The sequence below is a fragment of the Zonotrichia albicollis genome, chromosome 22 (genome assembly GCF_047830755.1).
Source record: "Zonotrichia albicollis isolate bZonAlb1 chromosome 22, bZonAlb1.hap1, whole genome shotgun sequence".
Classification (NCBI taxonomy): domain Eukaryota; kingdom Metazoa; phylum Chordata; class Aves; order Passeriformes; family Passerellidae; genus Zonotrichia; species Zonotrichia albicollis.
In genome coordinates this window covers 1,086,595-1,110,712 of record NC_133840.1, presented here as the reverse complement: position 1 = coordinate 1,110,712, position 24,118 = coordinate 1,086,595, and the positions used below count along the sequence as shown (strand labels likewise).

General features: G+C 49.4%; 1 protein-coding gene across 14 annotated transcripts in view; it reads right to left on the bottom strand.

The window, feature by feature from the left end:
- Positions 1 to 9,710: 9,710 nt before the first annotated feature.
- Positions 9,711 to 24,118, bottom strand: part of MSI2 (musashi RNA binding protein 2) — a 197,997-nt gene continuing 183,589 nt past the window's right edge. For 6 of the 14 annotated variants that reach the window (XR_012583510.1, XR_012583511.1, XR_012583512.1 and 3 more), the window contains 3 exons: positions 17,520 to 17,674; positions 15,536 to 15,613; positions 9,711 to 13,488 (listed from right to left, as the gene is read on the bottom strand). Coding sequence is in view for 11 of the 14 variants with exons in the window: in XM_074557075.1 (XP_074413176.1) it covers positions 15,572 to 15,613; positions 17,520 to 17,674 (197 nt within the window). In the remaining 3 variants the exon portion in view is untranslated. Of the gene's footprint in view, positions 13,489 to 15,535; positions 15,614 to 17,519; positions 17,729 to 24,118 lie in introns of those variants that run through there. The other 8 variants (XM_074557070.1, XM_074557078.1, XM_074557072.1 and 5 more) reach the window with 4 other exon arrangements.

Below are 24,118 nucleotides of genomic sequence, written 5' to 3'. Positions count from 1 at the left end.
AGCTGCACACCAAGGGATGCTGAGGGTACCAGCAGCTCCCACCTCAATTAATCACGGAGAAAAGGCAGAAAAGGGTCTGTCTGCTCCTCTGCTCCTCTCAGAGCACCAGCACTGAGCCAGGGGAGAGGGGGAACAGGAAAATTGCACGTGGGCACTTTTGGGAACGCTCAGCCCCATGCAGGTGCAGCAGGGCAGCCCTGCTTGGCTGCAGCTTTGGGAGGAACAGCTGGAGCTGCCCTTAGCCAGGCACTGGGAGCTGGAATTGTCCCTGCAGGGGCTGCCAGGCCAAGGGCGGCACAAACCAACAGGGCAGGTGAAAAAAGAAATCGGGGAAAGAGGAAAAATCAAACCAGAGTTTTTCACCGTTACCTCGTCCTCCTTTTTTTTTTTTGAAGAGTTCCCTTGAAGCCTTGTCTATATAAATGTTGAATTATATGGTTCTTTGACTCTTTACTAGAAATTGCTCTGAATTACTTTTTTTTTAATATAATCTGTTCCATTTCCAGCACTCTGCCATGTCTGGCAGAGGAATATCTGGAGCTGTTGACTGGCTCATTCTCCTGCTGCCAGGCAGCCTCTAATAAAGTTGCCCTCTGGTTCCACTGCAGGGCAGCAATCTATAATGAAAAATTTATACAAGTGGTTGGGAAATGGAGTTGGAATCTGGGTTTCAAGTGTGATTTCATAATACTTCAGGCATATATATATATATACACATACATGTGTGCAAAATATTTGGGGATTTGGAAATAGAAGGGATCATTTCCCAACAATCAATGGGATCAGTGGGAATGTTGGTGGTTCAGACCTCCCCCTTGGAGCCCTCCAAGGAGTGATGGTGTGAATTTGGGTACCAGAACTGCCCTGATGCTGTAACTTGAATATTTTGGACATGCACTCCTGTGGAATATGGCTGGAGCTGGGGTTTTAGAAGGGAAGCACTGGCCCTCGTCTCCTTCCTTCCTGTGTCCATGTTTAAATATTCCTCATGGTGCTTTGGGCACTGTCCATCAGTGGGGATCCTTCCTTGTCTCCTCTGTGTGTCTCCATGTGCTGCTCATCCAGGCAGGTTCCTGGTGGGACGGGGCCATGGTGGTGTCCCTGCCCCTGCAGATGTCACTGTGCCCTGGGCTGTGTCCTGTGCTGTGATTTGGGCTGGGATCTGTGCTGTGATTTGGGCATTCTGTCCTTCCCAGACACTGCTGTTTGAATTTGGCACATCCATGCTGCACACGCAGCCCCAGCCCTCTCTGGGGCTGATCAATATTTAATGTGGAATTTACCAAGATTGACTCGAGGATGCGTTTAAAATTGGAGCTGTAGCCGTGGGTGGCAATTTCCGAGTCGCAGCAGTGCGGTTTGATTATTTAGAGAGATGGCGTTTTGCACATTTAAAATAATCCCCAGGACCGCGGGGCTGTGGCAGCCCCTCCTCCCCTAAACTGTTGACTTTGCAATGGTTTTGTTTGTTGATGTTCAATATTAATCACCCTGGTGCTGGGGTGCAGCTCTTTGGGGCTTTATTGTGGGCAGGAGTGAAGGGTTTTGGACAGGGAGGTTACCCAGAGCACCCGGGCTGCCCCTGCTCCGTGTGTGTGCCCCAGGCTGGGATGCAGAACTCTTTGGGGACATTAAAATTGGGGCTGGAAGCATTCCAGGCCAGGCTGGATGGAGCTCTGAGCAGTCCCTGCCATGGCTGGGGAATGGGATGATCTTTAGGATCCCTCCCAACCCATTCTGAGAGTCTTTGGCATTCAGACTGGGTGGGTTTCCAGAGCAGACCCCCAGGCTGTGCCCCTTGCTGCCATCCCCACGCTCAGGGCCAGGCTGGCTCTGTCCTCCCTGCCCAAATTCTGGCTTTGATCTCATCTCCCAGGCCAGGCTGGGCTGTTGGGCACCCCCAGATGGAATTGCAGGGGTGGTTTGCTGGGAAGGAGCTCCTGGGTGACCTCAGGGGTGATGCAGGAGAGCTGTTCCTGTGCTTGGACCACGATGGGATGGAGCTGAGCTCCCGCTGCCATCCCAGGGCACAGGGCACAGCCTTGTGCCCACCGTGGGGCCAGGAGCGCTGCCTGTCCAGGAGAAATGCAAATCTGGGACAATCAGCCTCTGAACAGCAAAGTGGGATGTGATGAAATCCAATCAGTTAATAACCCTTCACAGCACTGGGCTGAGAATTGCAGATGAATGTGCTTTCAAATAACTTTTTTTTTTTTTTTTTCCTTTCCTCCTCACCAGAATTATTCCCCTGTGTTTTTCTCGGAAAAAAAAAAAAAAAAAAAAAAAAAAAAAAAAGTAATTTTGGTTTGTGCCTAGCAGAAAGGGCCCCTGGGTTCAGGGCCAGACCAGGGGCTCTCAGCACAGCTCTGCCATGGCATCCTCCTGCAGTTTTGCTGCTGAAAAGGCACAAAGGCACCTCCCTCCCTTTGGGGGTGCCTGGAAGGTCCCTGGGGTTCCCATTCTGGGGGGCTGCCCTGGCGCTGAGCCCTGCAGAGCAGAGCAGCTCTGCACACACACAGGGCTGATGAGGAAGAGGAGGCTGTGGGACCCGGATGGCAATCAAGGCTAATTTGTGCATTTGCCATCCGGAGTAATTTCGTGCATTATTTTGTTCCCCGTGCACGGCTGGCTCGGGGAGGGGAGCAGAGCTCTGCTGAGCCTGGCTGGGGCAGTGGGGATGGTGGAAGTGCTCCTGTTGGAAAAGGTGAGCCCTGGATCCAGGGCACAGCCTGCCCAAGGCCCCTGCGCTCCCTTCTGTCCCTGACAGGGATGCAGGAGCAGCAAGGAGCATCCCTGGGCAGTGAGGGTTTGTGTGCAGCTGCTGGTGCTCCCTTGCCGTGGTGCTGCCTGCAGAAAATACCATCGACTGGGAGAAAAAAAATCTCACTTAAGTCTTTGCAAAGCCATAGATAATGCACTGTGAGAGTGAACAAGCAGGATGAAAAATAATTGCACTCCTATTTTTCCCCCAGCTTTTCTTATCAACGACTTTATCACCTTTGGTTTTATTTTACACCTTATTTAGACTTTACTGTAATCCCAGCTATTTCACCATTGACACCTCCTTAATACCTTGTCTAACACCTCTGACACCTCTGGCTAATGCTCAGGCCCTGCTCCAGCGCCGAGCAGGAACAGAAAAGAGCTGAAATGGAGAGAGGGAAAAATTATTTACTGCCCGGGCTGTGTGAATAACACCCCGTGAGGAGGAGGAGGAGGGGGCCCGGCTCTGTGCAGCTGAACTCTGCTCTGTGCCCATCCAGCCCCATCTCCAGCCACGGAATGGGCTGGGAGGCTCTGCAGGAAGGGGAACCCAGGGGATTTATGGTCCATGGGAAACTGCAGCCCAGAAAGGCTCAGCTTTGTGAACTGAGGCGATTTAATTCCTCTCACTTGGACACCCTGTGCCGAGCTCAGCCCTGTTTGAATTATTCCTGATCCGCGGGTGCTGCTCTGGCAGCTCCAGTGCCACCCTGAGCATCCCCTGCTGCCCCTGGCTCTGCACAGGGCTGGGGCTGGGGTTCACCCCTCCTGGGCGGCCTGAGGGGGTTTTTGGGACTCATTCTCCTCTGGTGGCCAGGGAAGGTACCCACTGTTCATTGAGATCCCTCCTTTGATGAACAGGTCTCAGCTGTTCTGGTGGTCTGGAGATGGCAAAGGGGCTGCTGGGGCTGCTGATGGGGCTGGCAGAGTCACAGAATCATGGAATGGTTTGGATGGGACCTTAAAGATTCCATTTCCACCCCTCTGCCATGGGCAGGGTCACCTTCCACTTCCACCAAACCCTGTCCAGCCTTCTCTGGGCTCCCTGTGCCAGCCTCCCCACCCTCACAGGGAACAATTTCTGCCCCATATCTGCCCCACTAGTCTCCAAAAAGTTTTTCTTTTCCTGTTCTGGCAGGAATCCCATGAACTCCAGCGCTGGGCATAGCAGAGCCCTCTGGTGAGATTTCCCTTTCCCCTTCTCCCCCAGTCCAAAGCCCACGGCTGCATCACCTGCATTTAACTACCCATTACACAAACTATAGCTCTAAAGCGAGGGATATGGCAGCTTTATTATAAGTTTATTACATGCTAATTCAAGCAAATAAATTTGCTCCAGCTGTGGAGCAAAGGAGATTAATAACCTCGAAGATCACTTCGCTGCTTTGATGAGTTTCTTGAACAGAGTGGAGTATATTTAGGAAGAGCAACTAGATTAGTCAAAAAACCCCTTTAATTATTAGTGACACTGTGCAAACTGCTTCCTATGAGTGGAATACCAACTACTTAACTCCCTGACCTTATTATTCAAATAAACACTCCTTATTACAGCGACACGGCTGGCTCATCAGCGCATCCCATCAGCTGCCTGGGTGGGGGTCTGGGGGTCCCCGCCGTGCCAGCCTCCAGCTGGGCTCTGCCAGGGGTGAAACGACCCAGAAGGGTTTAACGGAGCTCCATGTGCCACTCGGCGAGCAGAGGAACTGCTGGAATGTTCTCGGCACTGCCTGGGTGCTGTTCTGCTCTTCATTCATTCGGGTTTTTCTGGGAGTGTTTCAGGCTGGGTGTTCTGAGTGCCGCAGCGTTGCTGATGTTTTGATGTGTGGTTTGCAGAGCAGCCCTGGAGGGGCTGGGGGTTGTTCTTGTGGCTGATCCTCTCCCAGTGGTTGTTGCCCTCACATTTAGAGGAATCTGGGGAAATTCTGCATTTTCACTTTGTCTTCATTGGTGGGATGCTGGAGCTGGGTGAGGAGTTCTCTTTCCCTTTCGTAGATATAAACCAGGCTGAGAAGGGCTCTCAGGAACGATCACAGATGTCATGAACGTGTGTCTGGGTGTTCCTTCCCTTCCTTCCCTTCCCTTCCTTGCCTCTGCTCCCGTTTCAGTGCGGGCTCGGGGGATGCTCAGGGGATTTGGAGCCCCGAGTGTCCCTGTGTGGGTCCCCAGGGTCTCTCTGGGGGACAGTGTGTGTCCAACCCCCTCGTAAAAGCAGCAAATCCAGAATATTCTCCTGCTCCTGTGCTCCCCCGTCTCTGCCTTCAAACAGTTTCTACTCTATGTAGAGCAAGCAGAAATGATGTGTTAAATACAGCCCGGGCTAAAGCTCTGAATCAAATCAATTCCTTTTTGATTCCCCGAGCTTTTGAATCCTCGGCCCTGCTGGAGGATTGTTAGCACAAGAATGGGGCTGAAGGAGCAATCCTTTCGCAGCGCTATTGACTCAATTATTTTGCCTCTTGATTTTGTATGAGCGGCCGGCGAGGAAATTCTGATTGCTGATGGCGGAGCATTGTGGAGCGGCCGGGGCTGGGCTGGGGCCGGGGACGGCAGCCTCGCCTGGCTGCGGTGGGGCTCTGCATTGTGCGGGATGTGAGGGGTGTGCGGGATGTGAGGGATGTGCGGGGCTCTGCATTGTGCGGGATGTGCGGGATGTGCGGGGCTCTGTGCAGGATGTGAGATGTGCGGGATGTGCGGGATGTGAGGGATGTGCGGGGCTCTGCATTGTGCGGGACTCTGTGCAGGATGTGCGGGATGTGCGGGGCTCTGCATTGTGCGGGATGTGCGGGGCTCTGTTTGTGCGGGATGTGCAGGATGTGCGGGGCTCTGCATTGTGCGGGATGTGCGGGATGTGCAGGATGTGCGGGACTCTGTGCAGGATGTGCGGGATGTGCGGGGCTCTGCATTGTGCGGGATGTGTGGGGTGTGAGGGATGTGCGGGGCTCTGTTTGTGCAGGATGTGAGGGATGTGCGGGGCTCTGTTTGTGCAGGATGTGAGGGATGTGCGGGGCTCTGTTTGTGCGGGATGTGCGGGATGTGATGTGTGGGATATGCGGGATATGCGGGCTGTGCTGTGCTGGGTAACTCCTGTGCGGGGGCAAAGCAGGACAGGGATGGGGACAGGGACAGGGATGGGACCTGGCCTGGGCTCTGTCTCCACTCAGGAGCCTTCAGAACCCACAGCCCAGCCTGGCTCACTTTTTCACTATCAAAAAAGAGGAATTCCCCACCCATCAAAAGGCAGTGAAAGGATAGGAAGCACTTTGGATGTCTGCATGAAAGGGGCTGAGAGGAACAAGCTGCTGCTTTGAAGAGGTAAAGCCCTGTACGAATCCTGAGCAGTTTTATTGGTGGCCAAACTGCATTGTGGGCTTAGAAAAGGCAAAAGCAGGAACTTTCTCCTGCTGATGCTAATGTCACATCAGAGCCCGTGCTCTGTACCTGCAGGAGGTGACAGGTCCCTGCTGGGTGTCACCAGGCCATGGGGACACTGCCAGGGCTCATTCTGTGCCCGTTCCCATCTCCCCATGGCTGGCACAAGGCGGGGTCACTGATTAATGCACATTTCAGCCCTCCCTGCCTTTGTAACCAGCTCCTAATCAGTAATTATTAGCGAGCAGGAGCAGTGCATGGGCTCCTCTACCCCGCTCCAGGGCCTGTGCCACTCCAAGGGGAATGAATGGCTTCAAGCTGAAGGAAGGCAGATTCAGTTTGGATATGGGGAAGAAATTCTTCCCTGAGAGGGTGGTGAGGCCCTGGCACAGGTTCCAGAGAAGCTGGCAGTGCCCAAGGCCAGGTTGGATTAGTTTGGAGCAGCCTGGGACAGTGGAAGGTGTCCCTGCCATGGCAGGGGTGGCACTGGGTGGGTTTCAGGGTTATTTCCAGCCCCACTGCAGATGAAGGTGTCCCTGCCATGGCAGGGGTGGCACTGGGTGGGTTTCAGGGTTATTTCCAGCCCCACTGCAGATGAAGGTGTCCCTGCCATGGCTGGGGTGGCACTGGGTGGGTTTCAGGGTTGTTTCCAGCCCCATTGCAGGTTCTCTGCTGGCTGTGTTTGCCAGCCCGGCCCCCGGGAGCTGCTCCGTGCCAGCGCAGCCGTTGCCGTGGAGGTAAAGAGCAGGAATGAGCCTCTGCTAATGCACAAACAGAGTCAAGTACCGCTGCCCTTTGCAAAGCGCTAATGAATTACAAGTGTCTCTCCTTACCCAGGCGCTGCCACCACCTCGTGACCGGCTGAAAACTGCAGCCCTCGACTCGGGGAGCTGCTGGAATTGCTCATTTCTGACGGTATCTGAAATAATTTAATGCAGGATAGCAAAGAGGGGAGGGTTTTTTGGGATGGGTTCCATCACCAGCAGGGTTTTGGTGCTCTCAGGCTGGGTGGCATCGGGGCTCGTGCCACCACAGGGACTGGTACCCAGTGGAACAAATGAGTTTTAAACCCCTCTGTTTTATTATTCTGTATTAATAATGAGGCGGCCCTCGTAAATAGCCGTGAAAGGGAGCGCTTAAGCTCATAATTAATAAATGCTGCCTTGGGTTCTGCTGCAGCCTCGAGATGCGTGATGGGGGATGCACGGCTCTGCCCAAGAGCAGAGGGTGCTCGAGCCCTCCAAGTTAATAAATCTGGGATTTACTGTGAGATTTTGGGACAGCCAGCTGTGGTTTGGGGTACGGCAGGGCTGGGGGCACAGGGTGGGATGTGGGGGCACAGGCTGGGATGTGGGGGCACAGGGTGGGATGTGGGGGCACAGGCTGGGATGTGGCACAGGGTGCAGGAGCCCACCTTCAGTGCCCAAAGACCCCACGGGGGTGACACTGCACAACCCCAGTGGCCCCAGCTGCCTCTTGCAGCTCATCCTTACAGCTCGGCCATAAATGTTTATGACAGGAGGGAGAGGAAGTAAATCACATTTATCTCCCTTGTTTTCTTTATCGGGGCACTAATTTGACAGGGAAGGGAAATTCTTGCTTATTTTACAACTCTGATTTCGGCAGCAATTTGATTTCAGTAGCTGGGAGGCGAACACAAAATCTTATTTTTGTTCCAGAGCTGGTATAAAAATTTACATTCTGACACCGACCCCCGCTCCCATTTCAGCGCTGCTCCAGCGGGCCCGCGGGCTCTGCACAGAACACATCACCCACATATAATACACTCATAATTCACTAATGTTTGCTGAATGACAGGGTTAAGTGGCTGCTATTCCCGGCCTCCCACCACACTAATGTACTCCAGACCCGCGCTCCTTTTCTTCTGGATTGCAGTCAAATCGTTTCCTGCAGCCCTCGCAGTGGAAGCTCCTTCCACCCCGAACAAACACGACTTCCGAAATTATTTTCATTTGTTTTTCTAATCTAATTTTCCCCTCGGTGCTCCACTAATCATCAATCCCATTAAGGGCTTGATGTGTTGACTGCTTTGCAGAGAGCCCGTCCTGCATCTTGCCGCGCTGACCTTCACAGGCTGAGCCCCCCGGACCACGGAGGGGATGGAGGGGATGGATCATCCCTCCATCCCTGCCCCATCCCCATCCCACAGCCTGCTCTCCCGGAAAGGACCCTGTGAGATCCTGCAATGAGCACTGATGAGAGATGAGCGTTCACAGCCGGCAGGAGCAGAGGGGGAGCTGGCTCTGCCCAGGCCAGGTGCCAAAGGGAAACCCTCTGGTGGCACTGAGCTGGGAGAGGGGGTCACCCCAGTGAGGGAAATACGCAGCAAGGGTGTGGGGGACTGGGGTTTACCCAGCAGGACCCACTGCCCCTCCTGCAAAGAGGATCAGTACTGCTGATGGTGCCAAAGGATGAGGGAGCAGCCTTGGGGCACAGGGACAGGGCAGGGATGTGCAGGATGGCCACAACAAGGTGATGATTTTTGGGGTGATGGGGCTGATCTCACCCCCCCAGAAATAAATATTCCCCCACCCCCCCCAATGAAATGGACTCCATGGATCTGTTCAAAACAGTTTATTGTATTTTTTCGTCAGACAAACACATTGATTTCTGGACCACAGTAGAGGATGGAAACCTTTCACAAACTTATTTATTTGAAAATACAAATATAAAATTATACTTTCCACATCTGTGATGTGAGAGACCCCCATCCACATAGTATTTTACAACAGGGCTTCAGAAAGCCATACACAGAGACCTGAAAGATGCTTGATATATATAGATACATATATATATGTATATATATAAAAAAAAAGTCACTACCAAAGTTCTCATCAGTTCATACTAAAGTATAAAAGGAAGGGCTAGGCCTGCCACTGTGCCATAGTTTATTTAGGTACATTTATGACCACCTGAAATGCTCACTTGCATCCTAGTACTGATGGGAGTTCAGACCTCGTACGACAGAGAATGACGGGGGTGCTACCTACGAGGACACGGGACAGAGGAGCCCGGGGCTGGGGGGCCCTGCTGGGCTGGGGGGGCCCTGCTGGGACAGGGGGACCCCTCTGGCCACCGGGCCCTGCTCGGACACCGAGCTCTCCACACAACACGGTCGGACTGCTGGGGGGGGCCGACAACCCACCACGAGGATTTGCTTTCTCAGACTAAGGTATTTTTTTTTTCCTTTTTAAAAATTATTATTATTATTATTAATTATTATTATTATTATTATTGTGGTTTTTTTGGTAATTTTATTACAGTATTAAAGTATTGCTTAGCTTACAGAATCTCCTCACGTAGTGTTCGCGCGGGGCCGGCTGGATTCTGTACGTAGGAAACTCTACAGTGTCTGTGCCCGTGTGTCTGCGAGGCATCCTGGCTCTTCTGACACTAACCTCACTTCTCCCTGTCTCTTCTAACACTAACCCCACTTTTCTCCCTCTCTCTCAACTATGTCGCTTTGAAAAAAACAAACCAAACCACTAAAAAAAAGAATTCAGAAGATTCCACCCAAGAGACATCGCCATAGCGTAAAAGACAGCTATGAGTTAGTGTTGTTTTTCTTTTTTTTTTTTCTTTTTTTTGTTTTTGTAAACAGTTTCATATGCAATATCATACAGAACCATGGCTGGCCTTCAGTAAAAATGTAGTAAACTATATTGCTTTATTATTGATTATGTTGCATTGAGTGAATGGCAGAAACGAAACAGGAAGGGACGTGTGGCTGAAGTCGCTAGCCCTCATTCACACTACAGATGAAAGCAGGGAAGAAAAGAAATCCCAACACCTTTCAGGTCGTTATCACCCACAATTACCCAATGATTTAACTAAGCCTAGCAAGATGTGTGACATTCACCAGCAGACGCTGCTGTACAATGGAAAAAAGAAAATCAACTTACAGCAAAGAGAGCCATGCTACCTTAAAGTCCAAGCTACAAATTCAACTCAAAATGAACATTTATGAAGTGTAAGAAAAAATAAAAACCCCAAAGGACAGGTCAGGCTTTGCCTTAACCAAGCCGATCCCAAGGAGGACTCGGGTTATTCGAGGGGAGGGTCCCAAGCACTTGTGGCTCCTGGGGCTGTCCCTGGCGCTGGGGACGTGGCCCCTGTGGGTCACCCAGGTGTGGAGATGGCTCCTGTTGGCCACCCCAGGGCAGATCTGCAGGGCTCTGTCCCTCAGGAGGTGTCCTGGCTCTGTCCCTGCAGCTCCCAGGCCAGGCTGGACACTGGGGACAGCAGAGGTGACCCTGCCATGGCAGGGGTGGCACTGGACGGGCTCAGGGTCCTTCCAACCCAACCCAGCCCACGGCTCCACCATCCTTCGCTCCCTCCTGGGCTTGAGTAAAACAAAGGTGCAGCTGAACCTTTGTGCTGAAAAATTTACAAAAAACCCCCAAACGAACGAAGGAAAAGGAAAAAAAAAAATAATCCTTCAAAATTGATTTCTAGATGAGTGGGGGACTAACGTGAACCTTAGTCTAGGTAGCCACATCAAAACATCTTGGATTCCACGACATTTGTGCTATGGGCCACTGGGACTTCTCAAAAGGTATATAAACATCTAAAACATATTCACACAGATTAGCAATTTCTTCTGAGCATTCTTAAAAAAATATGTTTTTTTTTTTCTCTTAGTAAAATCGTTTTAATATACCGTGCCTCCCTCTTTTAAAAAATAAATTAAAAAAATCCAGTTTTGCATATCTAGCATTAGCATTTAAGGTAGTATGGCACATCCCCTTTCCAAAGTCATGGGTGGGGATCTACAAATGCCTTAAGAGTTTGCCAGCATTTTTAACATTGTGAGACCTTTGGTTAGTTGAAACCGCATCAGATCAACAAAAGAAAAATAATAAACAAGAGAAAAAAAAGCACAGAAAGAAAAAAGAGAAGAAAAAAACAAAAAAGGAAAACCTTCCCAAAATTATTAGCATTTTTTTTCTTAAATAAGAGAAAGTTCTATCCTTACTGGTCCTAAATCTGAATAACTACATCTAAATTTTTAACCTTAATTACGATACACCTACCAATATGTACTAGAAGAGGAAGAGAGAAAGAGGGGGGGAAAAATTCACTACACTACCATCAGGACAGCACTCTTACAAGATAAGCCATTTTATACACTATTAACATACAACAATGATCAACAAAGAATATTCTATGAGGTGACAGGGAATGGAGAGGAAAACCAACTGGTAGTACAGTACATCATCAACATTGACAAAATAGCAATAAAAAATTCCCTGACGGCACACTGAATCGCAGGGAATTTGGTTCATAGTATTTTTTTTTTTACCTTTTTATTTTTTAAAGAATTCGGTTTTATTTCTTTTATTACTTGATCAAGTCTCAATATTTAAAAAGCGTCCAGCATTTTGCTTAAACCTGGTTGTTCTGAAATAAGAAAAAAACCTAAAATATTACATAAAAAGCATGATTTTTTTTTTAAAAACAAGAAAAACAAGGTTTCTCCTTTCGGTTAGCAGTATGGTGCCTTGTTTTGTTAAAGATGCCTTGCTCTACCTTGTCTATTGAATGTCTACATTAGTCTACTTGTTAGTAAAATTTACAAAAATAGGAGTGCAGCAGCTCTTTTTAACAAATGTCGCATTCAGTGTCTTATACTGGCTGTACCTAAAGTACCAAATTTATAAACGTAACAATTTAAAAAAATATTAATAAAACTTGTCAATATTACGTTAAAAAAAGAAGAAATATATCCACACTACAGTATGTTCTTAATGCCACCTACCATGTTGTACTTCTAGTTTGCTGTTGCAGGCCTATTTACCAATATTAAAAAAATTAAATTAAAAAATATCCTTCATAAGTTTCCTCCCCCAACAGAGGACCATATATATAACAGCCAAATATTAAACATGTGCAAATAGGAAACTGTCAGTTTTTCCCCTACCAGTCACAGTGCAATGATGTTTTATACTTTATTTCTTTTAAATTCTGTTTACAACTACAATAAATTAAAATCTTCCGTTGCTTCTAGGGTGAAACTTGTAGCACTGAGGTATTCCCAAAAAAAAAAAAAAAAAAAAGAAAAAAAAAAATCAAAACCAACCAAAGTTGCTTTCTAATTTGACATTACAGAAAGTGATGGATAATAAAGGAAACCATGCAAGCTGGACGCTGCTCGGCCCACACGGGGTGCCCAGAGCAGCTGAAATGACTGGACAGCAAGTTGATCTAGTTTAAAACAATGTCTAAAACAAAAAAACCAAAATCCAAAATAAAAAACCAAAACAAAGGTGTGCTTTGAACCGTAAATGCGCTAAGTAGGAAAAATCGTAGCTTCTTGATCAGTTTTGGGAAAAGCAGGTTTTAAATTAAAATAAAAATCCCTCGAGACTGTTCCTTTGCAGGCTGTGCACGTGTGAGAGCAAGCTGCTGGTGTGAGCTGGGTGGGCTGGGAGGGTCCCACAGCACCACAGCCACACCTCCCTTCTCTTCTCTCCTCCATTTCCATAGAGAAACTGCCTTAGGCTGACTCCGTCACAAAAATAGGTTTGTATTTCTCTTTCTTAATAGTTTCTATGTAGTTAATGGAATTGTATTTACAGCACTTTTATTATTTTTTCTCTTTTTTTTTTTTTCAGAATTCACAATTTCAAAAAACCTTATATCACCTCTTTCAACAAAAAAAAGCACTTATATAGAAAAAGGACGCGCAAAAAGTTTGTCGCCCTCGCCTTATTGCCGAAAATAGAGAGAATTAGAGTAACCAAGACGCCACAAAGGAAAAGAAGGGCCAGAGAACCTGCTGCTCCCCCCTCCCCGTGCCCTGCCCGCCGCTGCCCAGGCTCCTGTCACCATCTCAGCATCCTTTAAGCAACAACAACTACGGAAAACAGAAGGGAGGAGGAGGAGGAGGAGGAGGAGGAGGGGAGGTGGGAAAGAAAAAGCAAAAGAAACCCTTTAATATAACAGTTACACTATGGTTAGGCTCTCGCTACATACACAAAGAATTGCGACTACGTGGCTACGAGACTATGTCCAAAAGGCTACGAAAAGATGTGGGTTTGGAGAGGCTTAAAAAGAGGGGGGGGGGAACCCACCGAGAAAATAAAACCAACAAGAAATGGGTTTTATATACATACTTTTAAAAGCTGTTGTTTTTATAGTACAGCAGATTCATGAGATGATGAGAGAGATTTTAAACCACCCAAGTCCTTCGAGTGCCACCTCCAGTTTGCGTTGGCGGTGATGATGATGATGGTGATGGTGATGATGATGTAGTGCTCAAAGTCTGATGAGATCACCCAACCGTGGGCCCCTTCAGAAACTTCGCCCTGTCTTGCCCGGACATCCAGAGAGACTCTGCGTGGGGAGAAGGTGCACAGGACACGGAGAGCGACAGTTAATTGAGGTAAAGTAGGATTTTTACCCAAAAAACCCCAAAGTGTCTGCAAACACTGCAGCCACAGCCTGCCCCATCCAGCCCGAGGGAGGATGCAGGGGGCTGCAATGCTGAGGTGTTCCCAGGACAGCCCCCACAGGAGAGGGGGTCTCATGTGTTCCCTGCTAAATTATATTCCCAGTAAAATGGGAGTTGATGTATGGCCAGGACAAAAACGGCTCCTCAGGCATCTGTTCTGCCGTGAATTCACACAGCTTTGGTAAAATGGGTTTTCTCTGAAGTACCTGGAAGGTGACAAGTGTTACCTGTGCAGGCTGAGGCAGCCAGGATTTATTTTATACAGGAGCTTCAGCCTCCAACGCTGTGTCCCTGCCAGTGCTTAGAGCTGAGATATATGATGTGTAAAGAAATGTAAATATTTGGGGCACTGGCTCTGCCAGGCCAGGATGGTCCCTGGGGACCCCCAGAGCCCATCCCCAAGCAGCCGTGCTGGGTGAGCTCCCAGCAGCATCCTGCAGGGATGTGGAGCTGCTCCCTGCCCCGGGACTGCAGCTCAGCCAAATCCTCAAACCCTGCCCGGGGACGCAGGAGCAGCCGCGGCCACGAGCGCTTCAAACCCAGCGCTCCTCGAGGAATTAATAATAAGGCTCATTTCCTCCTCTCCAAATCTGTTTTAATTAGTAATGAGCAACATTAAAAGCACTTTGTTTTTAAGTCGTTAATGGTTTGAGTCCCGGCCTGGCCAGTGAGTGATGGCTGCAGTGATGGGCTGTGTGAGCGAGGAGTGATTACAGCCCATCAGGCTGGCAGGGCTGTGCATTATTAGCCTGAGTGATGATGTTCTGCCCGGGCTCCAGCTGGCCTCGGGTACCACCTCACTATTCCAGGGGCTGACGTGAAGGATTCTGACAAATTGATCTGAGAACGAGCCCTGCTACGTGCAAGTAATAGCCGGGATTAAGCAAGAGTGCTTATGGCACTTTTTTCTTTCCCATAAAAAACACTCCTTGGTGGAGCAAATCAATTGACAGAACAATTTCAGGTAATCTTGGGGGTGTGTGTGGAGATGGAGAGTAAATAGAAACCCCCTTTATCCACTAGTGTTTAGGTATAAATCTATTTTTATGTAGTTTAAAGTCTCCCAACGTTTTCCACAGTTCCCAGCCCCCTGACTAACTTTACTTCTAATTTCATAGACTGATTTTTGAACGTAAATGATGTGACATTGATCATGTAACACCGGGCAGGAGGCAGGGAAATAAAATGTGACACATCCATTCCATCTGCCTGTCCGGGCCCAGAGCTCTGGGGGCAGACCCGTGCCATTTAATTGGGATAACTTCTGCTTCTCATTGCATTTTCTAATCTATTCCATTCCGAGTGCTAAGAATATTTGTTTGCAAAGATGAATATGCCAAAGGCCAAATAATAATAAAAAATAAAAATTAAACATTTAATTAACTGGAGCTTAGTTCAAAGGGTAGGAAACTGGCAGCGATCCAGGGCTGCGGTGCTCAGGTAATGCCTTTAATTTAATTTGCTCAGGTTTAATTTTTTTTTAATCTTGATAATTGCTCTATGGTTACAAGTTACAATGTTATCTTTTAGCTGTAATATTTGGTACAGCACTTAATTAAGAATGATGGTTTCTCAGTAATAAAGCAGTGGGGCTCAGCTATTTTTGAAGCAGTGCGCTGGGAGCAGATCTCTGATCCCACTGGGATTCTGCTGCTGGCACTGGGGGTGATTCCCCACAGCCTCCTGGGTTTTCTGCCTCTTCAAATTATTGCACGAAGCACCACGAAGATGAAAAAGTGACTTTTGGTTTAGCTTTGGATCTGTCTTCCAGTTTCCAGCCCGTGAGGTTGATTTGAGTAACACAAATCACAGAAAGGAATGATTAAAGGCCAAGGAAAGACGAAATGAAGATAAAAAATTGTTCACTTAAAGTAAATATAGGGGAGATGGTAGTTCAGCACAAAGTACAAATGGGATATACTGTAATACCTCCAAGTGAGATGGCAACCAACCATGTGTAACGTTTCAATGGTATCCATTTGTAAAAGCCGTTGCAATCAAAGGTCCCTAAAATTGTACAATTGTTAAGTTCATCAGTGCTCTATACACGGGAACAGCTGATTATTAATTTTTGCCAAGAAATTATCAAAGGACTTGAAAGACTGTGTTGCCAGCATGAATAGGGATTTCCAAGAGCTGTTCTGGTCACCAGGTGTGCTCAGCCCTATGGTCACCTTTCCAAGACCATCATCTTCTCATTCCCCCAGGTGCAAAAATAAGCTTTGGGGTTCTCCCTTCTTTATTTTTAAACCAGGGTTAGTAAATGGAGAGTGTTAAATAAATATATACGTAATAAAAGCTAGGGGATTCTTTGCAGTTATTGGGGGAATTAAGAGGCTACCAATCTGCAAGTCAATTATAAAATGGTTCTTTGGGAAGTGTTAGTGCAGACAAATCTGGATACCCAGCCTTGGACCTAGTGTCCTTTCACTTGAAAAATCAGGATGTTGCAGAGACAAAAGTGCCCAAGTTTTCAAGCACAAACAGGTTTTTAGGTGAAAAATGGAAATAAGAGGTGTTGTAAGTGGTGAGAGGTGGCAGTTTGAACTGATGTAGCTCCTTGCAGAGCAGTAATATTCCATGTTTGTGCTAGAATTGATCCACAGGGATTGTAAAGCCCGTGGTGTGACCGCGGGAGGGGCAGGCCCGGGATGGGAATTGAGCACACAGGCACAAAGCCAGGCAGAAGGTTTGTTTGTCCTTTTTGCAATAAAAATAGCAGTTCCAGGAGCTTTGTCTGCACCACACTCCTGCTCCCCCATCCAATTCCATCAGGGAGGGCAGCTCTCCTCTGGGTTTGAGGGACCTTCGGGGGAGCCTCTGCACCTCCTCCCTGTGCAGGAGATAACCCAGCCCCTGGCCGTGCTCCCAGGGGCAGGAGCCTCCCTTGCCACCCGTGCCAGGTGCCACGGGACAGCCCAGCCCCATTCATGCTCACACACAGGTGACACAGCCACGTGCAGCCTTGTTAAGCCAATCTCTGCCCTCATTAGTGCAATCACAGCCCCACGTTAGGAGGCGCCTCCCGGGACCCCCGGCCCAGCCCGGCCCCTCGCTGCAACCTGCGGCTCTCGGGGGCTGCAGTGAGCCCAGCAATGGCTGGGGGTGACCCCAGGACCAGCTGGGGGTGACCCCAAACATCAGCAAACAGGGGAAGAGGAGCAGGACATGCCCTGTCCCACCAGCCAAATGAATGAGCTGATTTTGCTCCTTTAACAGGAGCAGGGACTGTTGCTGTGCCTGCCGAAGGGTGCAGCAGCCAGGAGGGGCAGTTGGGCTGATATAAAGCCTATGGGGACAAGTAGGGATTTAAATCCCATATTTATTAAATATTTCTCCCTGAGACAGGTCATGTCTGGCTGCAGATGGCTCCGAAGGAGTGTTTGCACCAGGAGATGTTCAGGTTGGATATCAGGACAAAATTTCTCCAGTGCCAGAGTGATTAATCTTAAAATTTCTTCAATATAAGAGTGATTAATCACTGGAATGGGCTGCCCAGGGCGGTGGTGGAGCCCCCATCCCTGGAAACATTACAACTTTCACAAAGTTGCGGAGTTTCGGTTTATCTCCGCAAAACATTCGGCTGTCATGGTTTGACGCTGGCGCAATGCCAGTGCCCCCATGAAAATATAATCTCCTTAAAATGGCAATTAGTGATAATAATGATAAATTGGTGATAAAACAGCAATTGGGTCTCAAGGGCTGATTGGACCTGGAGGTTTCCCCCTTGCCAATCCCAGCTGGAACGCCCTGACAATCAGCGATTACTCCAGCTGGCGCCCATGGGCCGGGCACGGCTCGCAGGTTGTGGCAGCGAGGAGCCTGCTGGCCACGGGGTCCCCAGCACCCCCAAACCCCCAATCCCCACCCAGACCCCCCAGACGCCCCCAGAGCCCCCTCCCGGGGTACTTACGGCGATGCCGTGGCCGAAGCCCGAGCCTGGCTGCGGGCTGGCGGCGCTTATGTAGTTGCCCACGGCGGAGTCCTGGCTGGCCGTGCCGTAGAGATCCGCCACGGGCCCGGGGCTGTTGGCGCCGGGGAAGCCGCCGGGCCGCGCTGGGGTGGAGCCTGCCGGGGAAGCGGGTGCGCCAAAATTCGGTTGAGCACTGTAGCTATTCAAGACTGGTGTGCAGAGAATAAAGCTGGGTATGAGGCCAGACGCCGGGCATGCACCGGAATTACAAAGCCAAACACCAGAATAAACAGCCTAGGCCCAATTCTAACACTTAACCAAGGCCATGCGAGAGGAGAGCAAGTACTGGAGAAGAGTCAGCCCGGACTACTACGAAGCTTAGAGCTCCAAAAATATATATATGGATATATATAAAAAATAAAAAGAAAAAAAAAAAAGAACGATCATTCAACACACTACTGCAACCAGAGACTGGAGGTGCTCATTTTCACCAAATTATCACAAAATATAATAGGTATTTTTCAACATCTGACTTGATGCTCATGCAGTAGTAACAAGTTCTCTAGGTCTGGGCACGCCGAGACAGCATTCACATCCCATGCAAACTACAAAGGAACTAGTTTGAGACTACACATTGTGGTAATATTGATATTAAAATGTTGACAGCAAATAACTTGAATCACGTCTAGGAAAATAATTTTTTGGATCCATTCGATACTTTTGGAAAAAACCCGCCCTTTTAGATCAGTAAGCTGTAGATATAGTTCAGTAGTTGATTTTTTTTTTTCTTTAAATGATATGGAATGGAACAGTTTGGATTTTTCTCTTTCAAATATGACCAAGGAGAGTGTTGTTTTATTTAGGGTTTTTTTTTTCCTTTTGATTTGGAGAGCGAAGACCTACCTTCGTCTCCAAAACCATGCTTGGGACATCAACCAAAATTAAACAAATAAATAAAGATCAAAAGCAAAAAAAGAATTCCAGAGGGTGGATGACAACTCACCTCCTAATGTGGAAGTAAAAGAAAATTTAATTTTTTTCCTCCCTTAATTTTTTTTTTTTTTTTGAGAAAGAAAAACAATGTAAATAAGAATGATACTGAAGAAGAAATTTAGATATTAAAGCATGTTAGATGATCAGGCTTCTGGCATTTCTCACGGCTGCTCTTGGATGTAGAATTTATGAGGAAGAAGTTTCAATGGGAAAGAAAAGTCAGCGGACTGGGAGGAGCTGGATGGAGATGGGAAGCTGGAGCTACACCTGGGTGGTTCCTGCAAGGTCCCTGGGGCACAGGGAGCCTGCTCTGCCCACCCCACCATGTCCCCAATGTGTCCCCAGTGTGTCCCCACCATGGGCAGCGCCAGGACACGATGGCCAGCAGGGCTGGATGGGCCCAGCAGCACAGCCTGCCCAAACCCCCTGGGCACCGACCCCATGCCCTCCATGCCACCTTCCAGGCTGCCAAGGCCACTCCAGCCTTTTCCTCTGGCTGCACCTGCCCAGGATCTCCACTCAACACCAGGGTGGGTTATGGGGCCTGGTGGCCAGCACTGCCCTGTGCCCAGCCCAGGGCTGCAGGACTGACCACAGGGCTCTCTGCAGCGACCCTGTGCCCTCACCAAGGGCTGGGGTGGGCACCGGCTGCACCTCGGCTGCCCTGGCCCCCTGCCCTGCTCCACCCACCCAAGGGACCCCAAATGGCTGCAGTGGGCAGGAGCAGCACAGCTGGTGGCTCTGTGGGGACAGGGAAGGCGGCTCTGCACCAGAAATGATTCACCACAGCTCTGCACTGGTGGCAGGGGAGGGTAAGTAGGACATCTAAGCTAGCAAGTTCAAAGAAATAAGGCATGAGAGAGTAAACAGATTTTGAACTTCGCTGGCAAACAAAGAGCCTTTTTTTATTATTAAAGATTAAATGTCAAGATAACATTTGGCCTTCTCACTCGTGAAGAAAAATATCCAGCTGAGATGTTCCAAAGCCCTTTATTACTACAAGCCAGCACTTTTCCCCCCTTTTCTTCCCTTTGGTTCAATAAAATGGATGTGAATTTTCCTGCCAAGCCACACAGAAAACCCAGTTGGCTGCTCCCAGTGACAGCAGGACCTGGCACAGCCAGGGGCATCCTGTTAGTAAAATACTCCTGCAAACCCCACAGAAACCTCCAGAACAAGCACCTGAGGAACCAGAGACTCTCTGTGCCCCCACAGCCCACATCCCACCCTGGCCACTCTCGTGTGCATCTCTCAAGACTGGAGGCAAGGCTTTCACACCTGCAGGGAGAGCTGGCACTGGGTTGGTTATTCAGGTGGGGAATGAAAAGATAATTTTTCATCTGCTGACCAGGGGTTCAGCACTGCACACTGCTCACAGGAGGGAGAAGGGGCACACCAAAGGCTGCTCCAGCCTGGGAAGGGCTGTGTGGAGGCTGGGATGCCCTGGCACCTCTCCGTGTGGTGCCTGAAAAGCTCCACAGAAAAAGCTGGAAGCTTTTCCAGAGCCAATACTTCACTCCAGCCCCTACAAATGAAACAGAAATCTCCCATAATTAGCAGGAGGCTCAGAAAGCTGCATTTAAATGATTTCTCAGCCAGGGTTAGTTGCTAAGTGTTTGTCTTCCTCCAGGAGCTCAGGTGAGCTCACCTGGAGCCAGAGGCACCTTCACCATCACTGCAGCAAAGGGACCTGAACCACCTCCCCAGCAGGCAAATCCTGATGTGTTCTGGCAAGAACCACCTGGAAACAAGTTTGTTTTACACAAACCTGGAGCACCCTGACACTAAAAGGAAGAAGGAAAAATGCCTGCAATCCTCCAGACTCCAGATACTGCCTCACTAAGGAAAGTCAACACTTTTGGGAAACCTATGACAAAACTCCTGATTGTTGGAGGTTGTCAGGAGTTGTCCAAGGCTGCTGTGAACTGTGGGAACTGCAGAGCACTGACATTAACTCCTTGCAGGCTGGGAGGAATTAGAGCCTTTCCCTTGGCCCCCAACACCCCATGGCAAGAACAGGAACTGGGGCAGATGTTTGGGAGCTTGCTGCTGCAGGGCTGCCAGGGGACTGTGCTGTCTGGGGGCTGCCAGGGCCATCAACTGCCAGCACTCAGGAAATCCTGGCATCAAGGGACTCATTCCAGGTCCGTTTCCCAACCAAGGGCACAGGGAGCCATCCTGCAGCACGAACCTCACAGCTCTGAGACTGTGCCTGAGCACCTGCAGCTCAAAGGCTTCCTCTATGCAAAACTCGCAATCCCAGGCGTCCCCAGGAAGCCCTGTGATAGATCAAGGTCAGCAGAGATGTGGAAAAGATTAGATGTGCTTGTAAGTCACAGCCAAGCACCTTTTATCTCCAGCCCCAGCCATCCTCCATCCCCTGGACTACAGAAGCTCCTTCCTGTGCTGATGGAGATCAAGGGCCAGCAGCCAGCAGCTCTGGCAGGGATGGAACAGGGCAGGAGAATGCCTTGCTTGCTTCACTTTGAATCTGCTGTGGCTTTTCTTGCAGAGAAGATTCTGAGCCTGTGAATTTTGATCAACAGGTGAAGCCTGAGGGACAGGGACAGGCTTTGGGGAGCCTCGGGCCCACTCTGCCCAGTGTCACAGCACTGAAAAGCACTGAGGGAATGTGAGAGGGGACACAGAAGGATATAAAACATGTGGGTTCACAAAGCAGCCCCAGCAGGATTTTTCAATGCCAATATTGGTGCGGGTGGAGTTGGGAGCTGCTGTGCAGGGCTGGCACAGCAAGAGCTGGACCTCTCAGGCAGTGAGGCTTTATCTCAGCCCATCCTTCAGCAGAGCCTTTATCCCCATTTAACATGCACGTGGGATGCTCCTCCACCTCCAGCCAAGTGCTTTGTGACAGGGAGCCAGGAGCTGGGAGCCAGAGCATCCTGGCACTGGGCTGAGGCAGGGCAGGAGGCAGGGATGGTGTCTGGAGCCTGCTCCTGCACACTGCCACGCTCACACCGACCTGCTCACACCTTCAGCTGTGCCCAACCACAGAGGTCACGGCTGGGGGACAAACTCTCCCTCCAGCAACTCCTGAGACATCTCTAAGTCAGGATTCCTGCTGGCATCTGCTAGCAAGGACCCCAAGGCTGCTGGGCCTGGGCAAAGCACGACAAGCTGGATGCTGGAATCCCACCCAAATAAACTCAGCTCAGCCATGCTGGAATTCCCTCCAAATAAATCAACTCAGCCATGAGTGATGAAGGGGAAGAGGAAGGGAAGAGGAGAGGAGACGTGAGGGTTTAGACATCACTGTCCTACAAGGGGAACTCACACGGCACTGGGATGACAGTCAGGCCCTTAGGGACCAGTAAATGGCACCTGATGACAAAAATCCCACTTAGGCACCACTGAAATATGCTGTATTGCAAAGGAAACAAAGCAGGGGAAGTCTGGACAGGGGAAGTCTGGATCACTGTCCCCTGCACACAGCCCACATGGAGCCTTGGTGACACCCTTCCCTCTCACAGCACCAAAACCCAAACACTTAAACACCTCTGCAGGGACTCATAACAAATATGAGTATTTTAAATTAAAAAAATCCAGGTGAGAAACAGTGCAGAATGTGTGTCTGCCTTCCCTGCCAGAGTGGTCAGGTGAGGAAATCCTCATGAGGGACAGAAACCACTACAATTCCCTCTTTGAGCAGAGGCAGGATATTTCTTGTCCCTGGGCAGCCATGCATGGGGGTGAGCAGCTCTGCAGGGATGGGGGAGCTTGGCAGTGTAGTAAAGTAACATTCACTGATTTTAGAAATCTTTTCCAACATAAATGATTCCATGATTCTCATCAGAAATTCATTTTTCACCTCCTGTCAAGCATATCCTACAACCAGAGTTGGACATCTCCAGCCCTTTTCTCCTCCAAGACCCTCCTCGTTCCTGCCTTGTCCCACTGCCCTCGGGGTGCATTCCTGCACAAACAGGTTTCTTCACAACTTGTTGATCCAGAGCTATAATTTCTGGATGACTCTCTCATCTGCCATAAACAGCCACGCACAATTTGGCAGGCATTTCCACCATCAATGTTTATGATAATAACTAAACGTGCTTGAAAGCAGCAGGAAATTTTCAATATAACTATCATTAAGACAAAATGCTTTAAATCAAAGCCATTACCCACCACCAAGACTCAAAGCTCACAAGATTAGTCTGTTTTTCTATCTTTATGAAAAATTCATAGAACATGCTGCAAACATCATCTTCCAGCTCGAAGGAGTAAATGATATAATGACACTGGATGCTGCTGGCAGGGATGGGAGCAGGCAGGGCACAGGGGCGTGGGGACAGCCCCACAGCCTGGTGGCATTTCATGTCAAAGTTTGAGCAGCCTGGTGTGGTGGAAGGTGTCCCTGCCCACGACACGGGGCTGGTCTTTAAGGTCCCTTTGCTCCAGCCCCTACCAATGAAACAGAAAGCTCCCATAATGAGCAGGAGGCTCAGAAAGCTGCATTTAAATGATTTGCTCAGCCATGGTTAGTTGCTAAGTGTTTGTTTTCCTCCAGGAGCTCAGGTGAGCTCACCTGGAGCCAGAGGCACCTTTACCACCCCGCTCGAGGATTCTATAAATTTATGAATTTGAGCCATTTGGGTCCATTTACTGCTGGATTTTCAGAGAAGACTCTCACAGAAGGAGCACCACCTGTCCCCAAGCATTCCAGCCTGCTGAGCTGCCCCTGCAGCCACCCAGGCACAGCCTGTGCAGAGGACAGAGCGCAGAACCACAGCCAGTGGCAGGGGACAGTCCCCCTTCCCTGGGGACCCGAGTGTCCCCGAGGAGAGCACGGCTGGCCACGCATGACTAACAGAGCAGCGCTCCCAGCGTGACGCTGATACCTTAAATAACCAGCACAACTCAGCACCGCATGCACATCTTACATCATTAGTGCTCACAGCCTTATAAATATAATTAGCAGCGCTGCACCCATGTTACAGATCGCTTGGCCAAAGCTAATTCTTTGTGCAGTCAGGGCTGAAGTTAATGGGAGTTTGTACCTTGCTTTTCAGAGCTGCTAACAACCAGAATGTCATTTACCCGGGACTGGATGTACAAATTAACGCCAGTCTGAAATAAGACATCGGTGCTGCTGGTTCTCAGTGGCCTATTCAGGCTGCAGGAGTGCACTGGCACAGCACTGAGAAATAAAAGCTGATATTCAGGCTCTTTTTTTCTATACCAATCACCTCACAGTGCTCCAAACCCCTTCCTTTGTGGTCAGGTTGAGCCATGGGAGCATCTCTTCCTTGTGCCTGAGCTTTTGCAGAGCGTGGGTTCTGTGGGGGCAACGTGTGGCACACCTCGAACTCGGATCAATGCTCCAGCTCACAGACGTCTCAGAAATAATGAGCTGGAAACACACAGATATTCTGGAGAATAACAAGGTACAAACAGCTCCCAACTCGCTGGAAGCAAAAGTGGGAGACAAACCAGAAAAACAAATAACGGCGGCGTCGCCACGAGAGCTGCCATGTTGTACATCTCTCATGGGGACCTGCATCCCTCTGCTCCTGCTCTCCCAAGCACACTTGAAAAGCAAACTCTCTCTCTAAGAGCCCTGTGGCAGACACGGCTCCTGTGCAAGTGAGAAG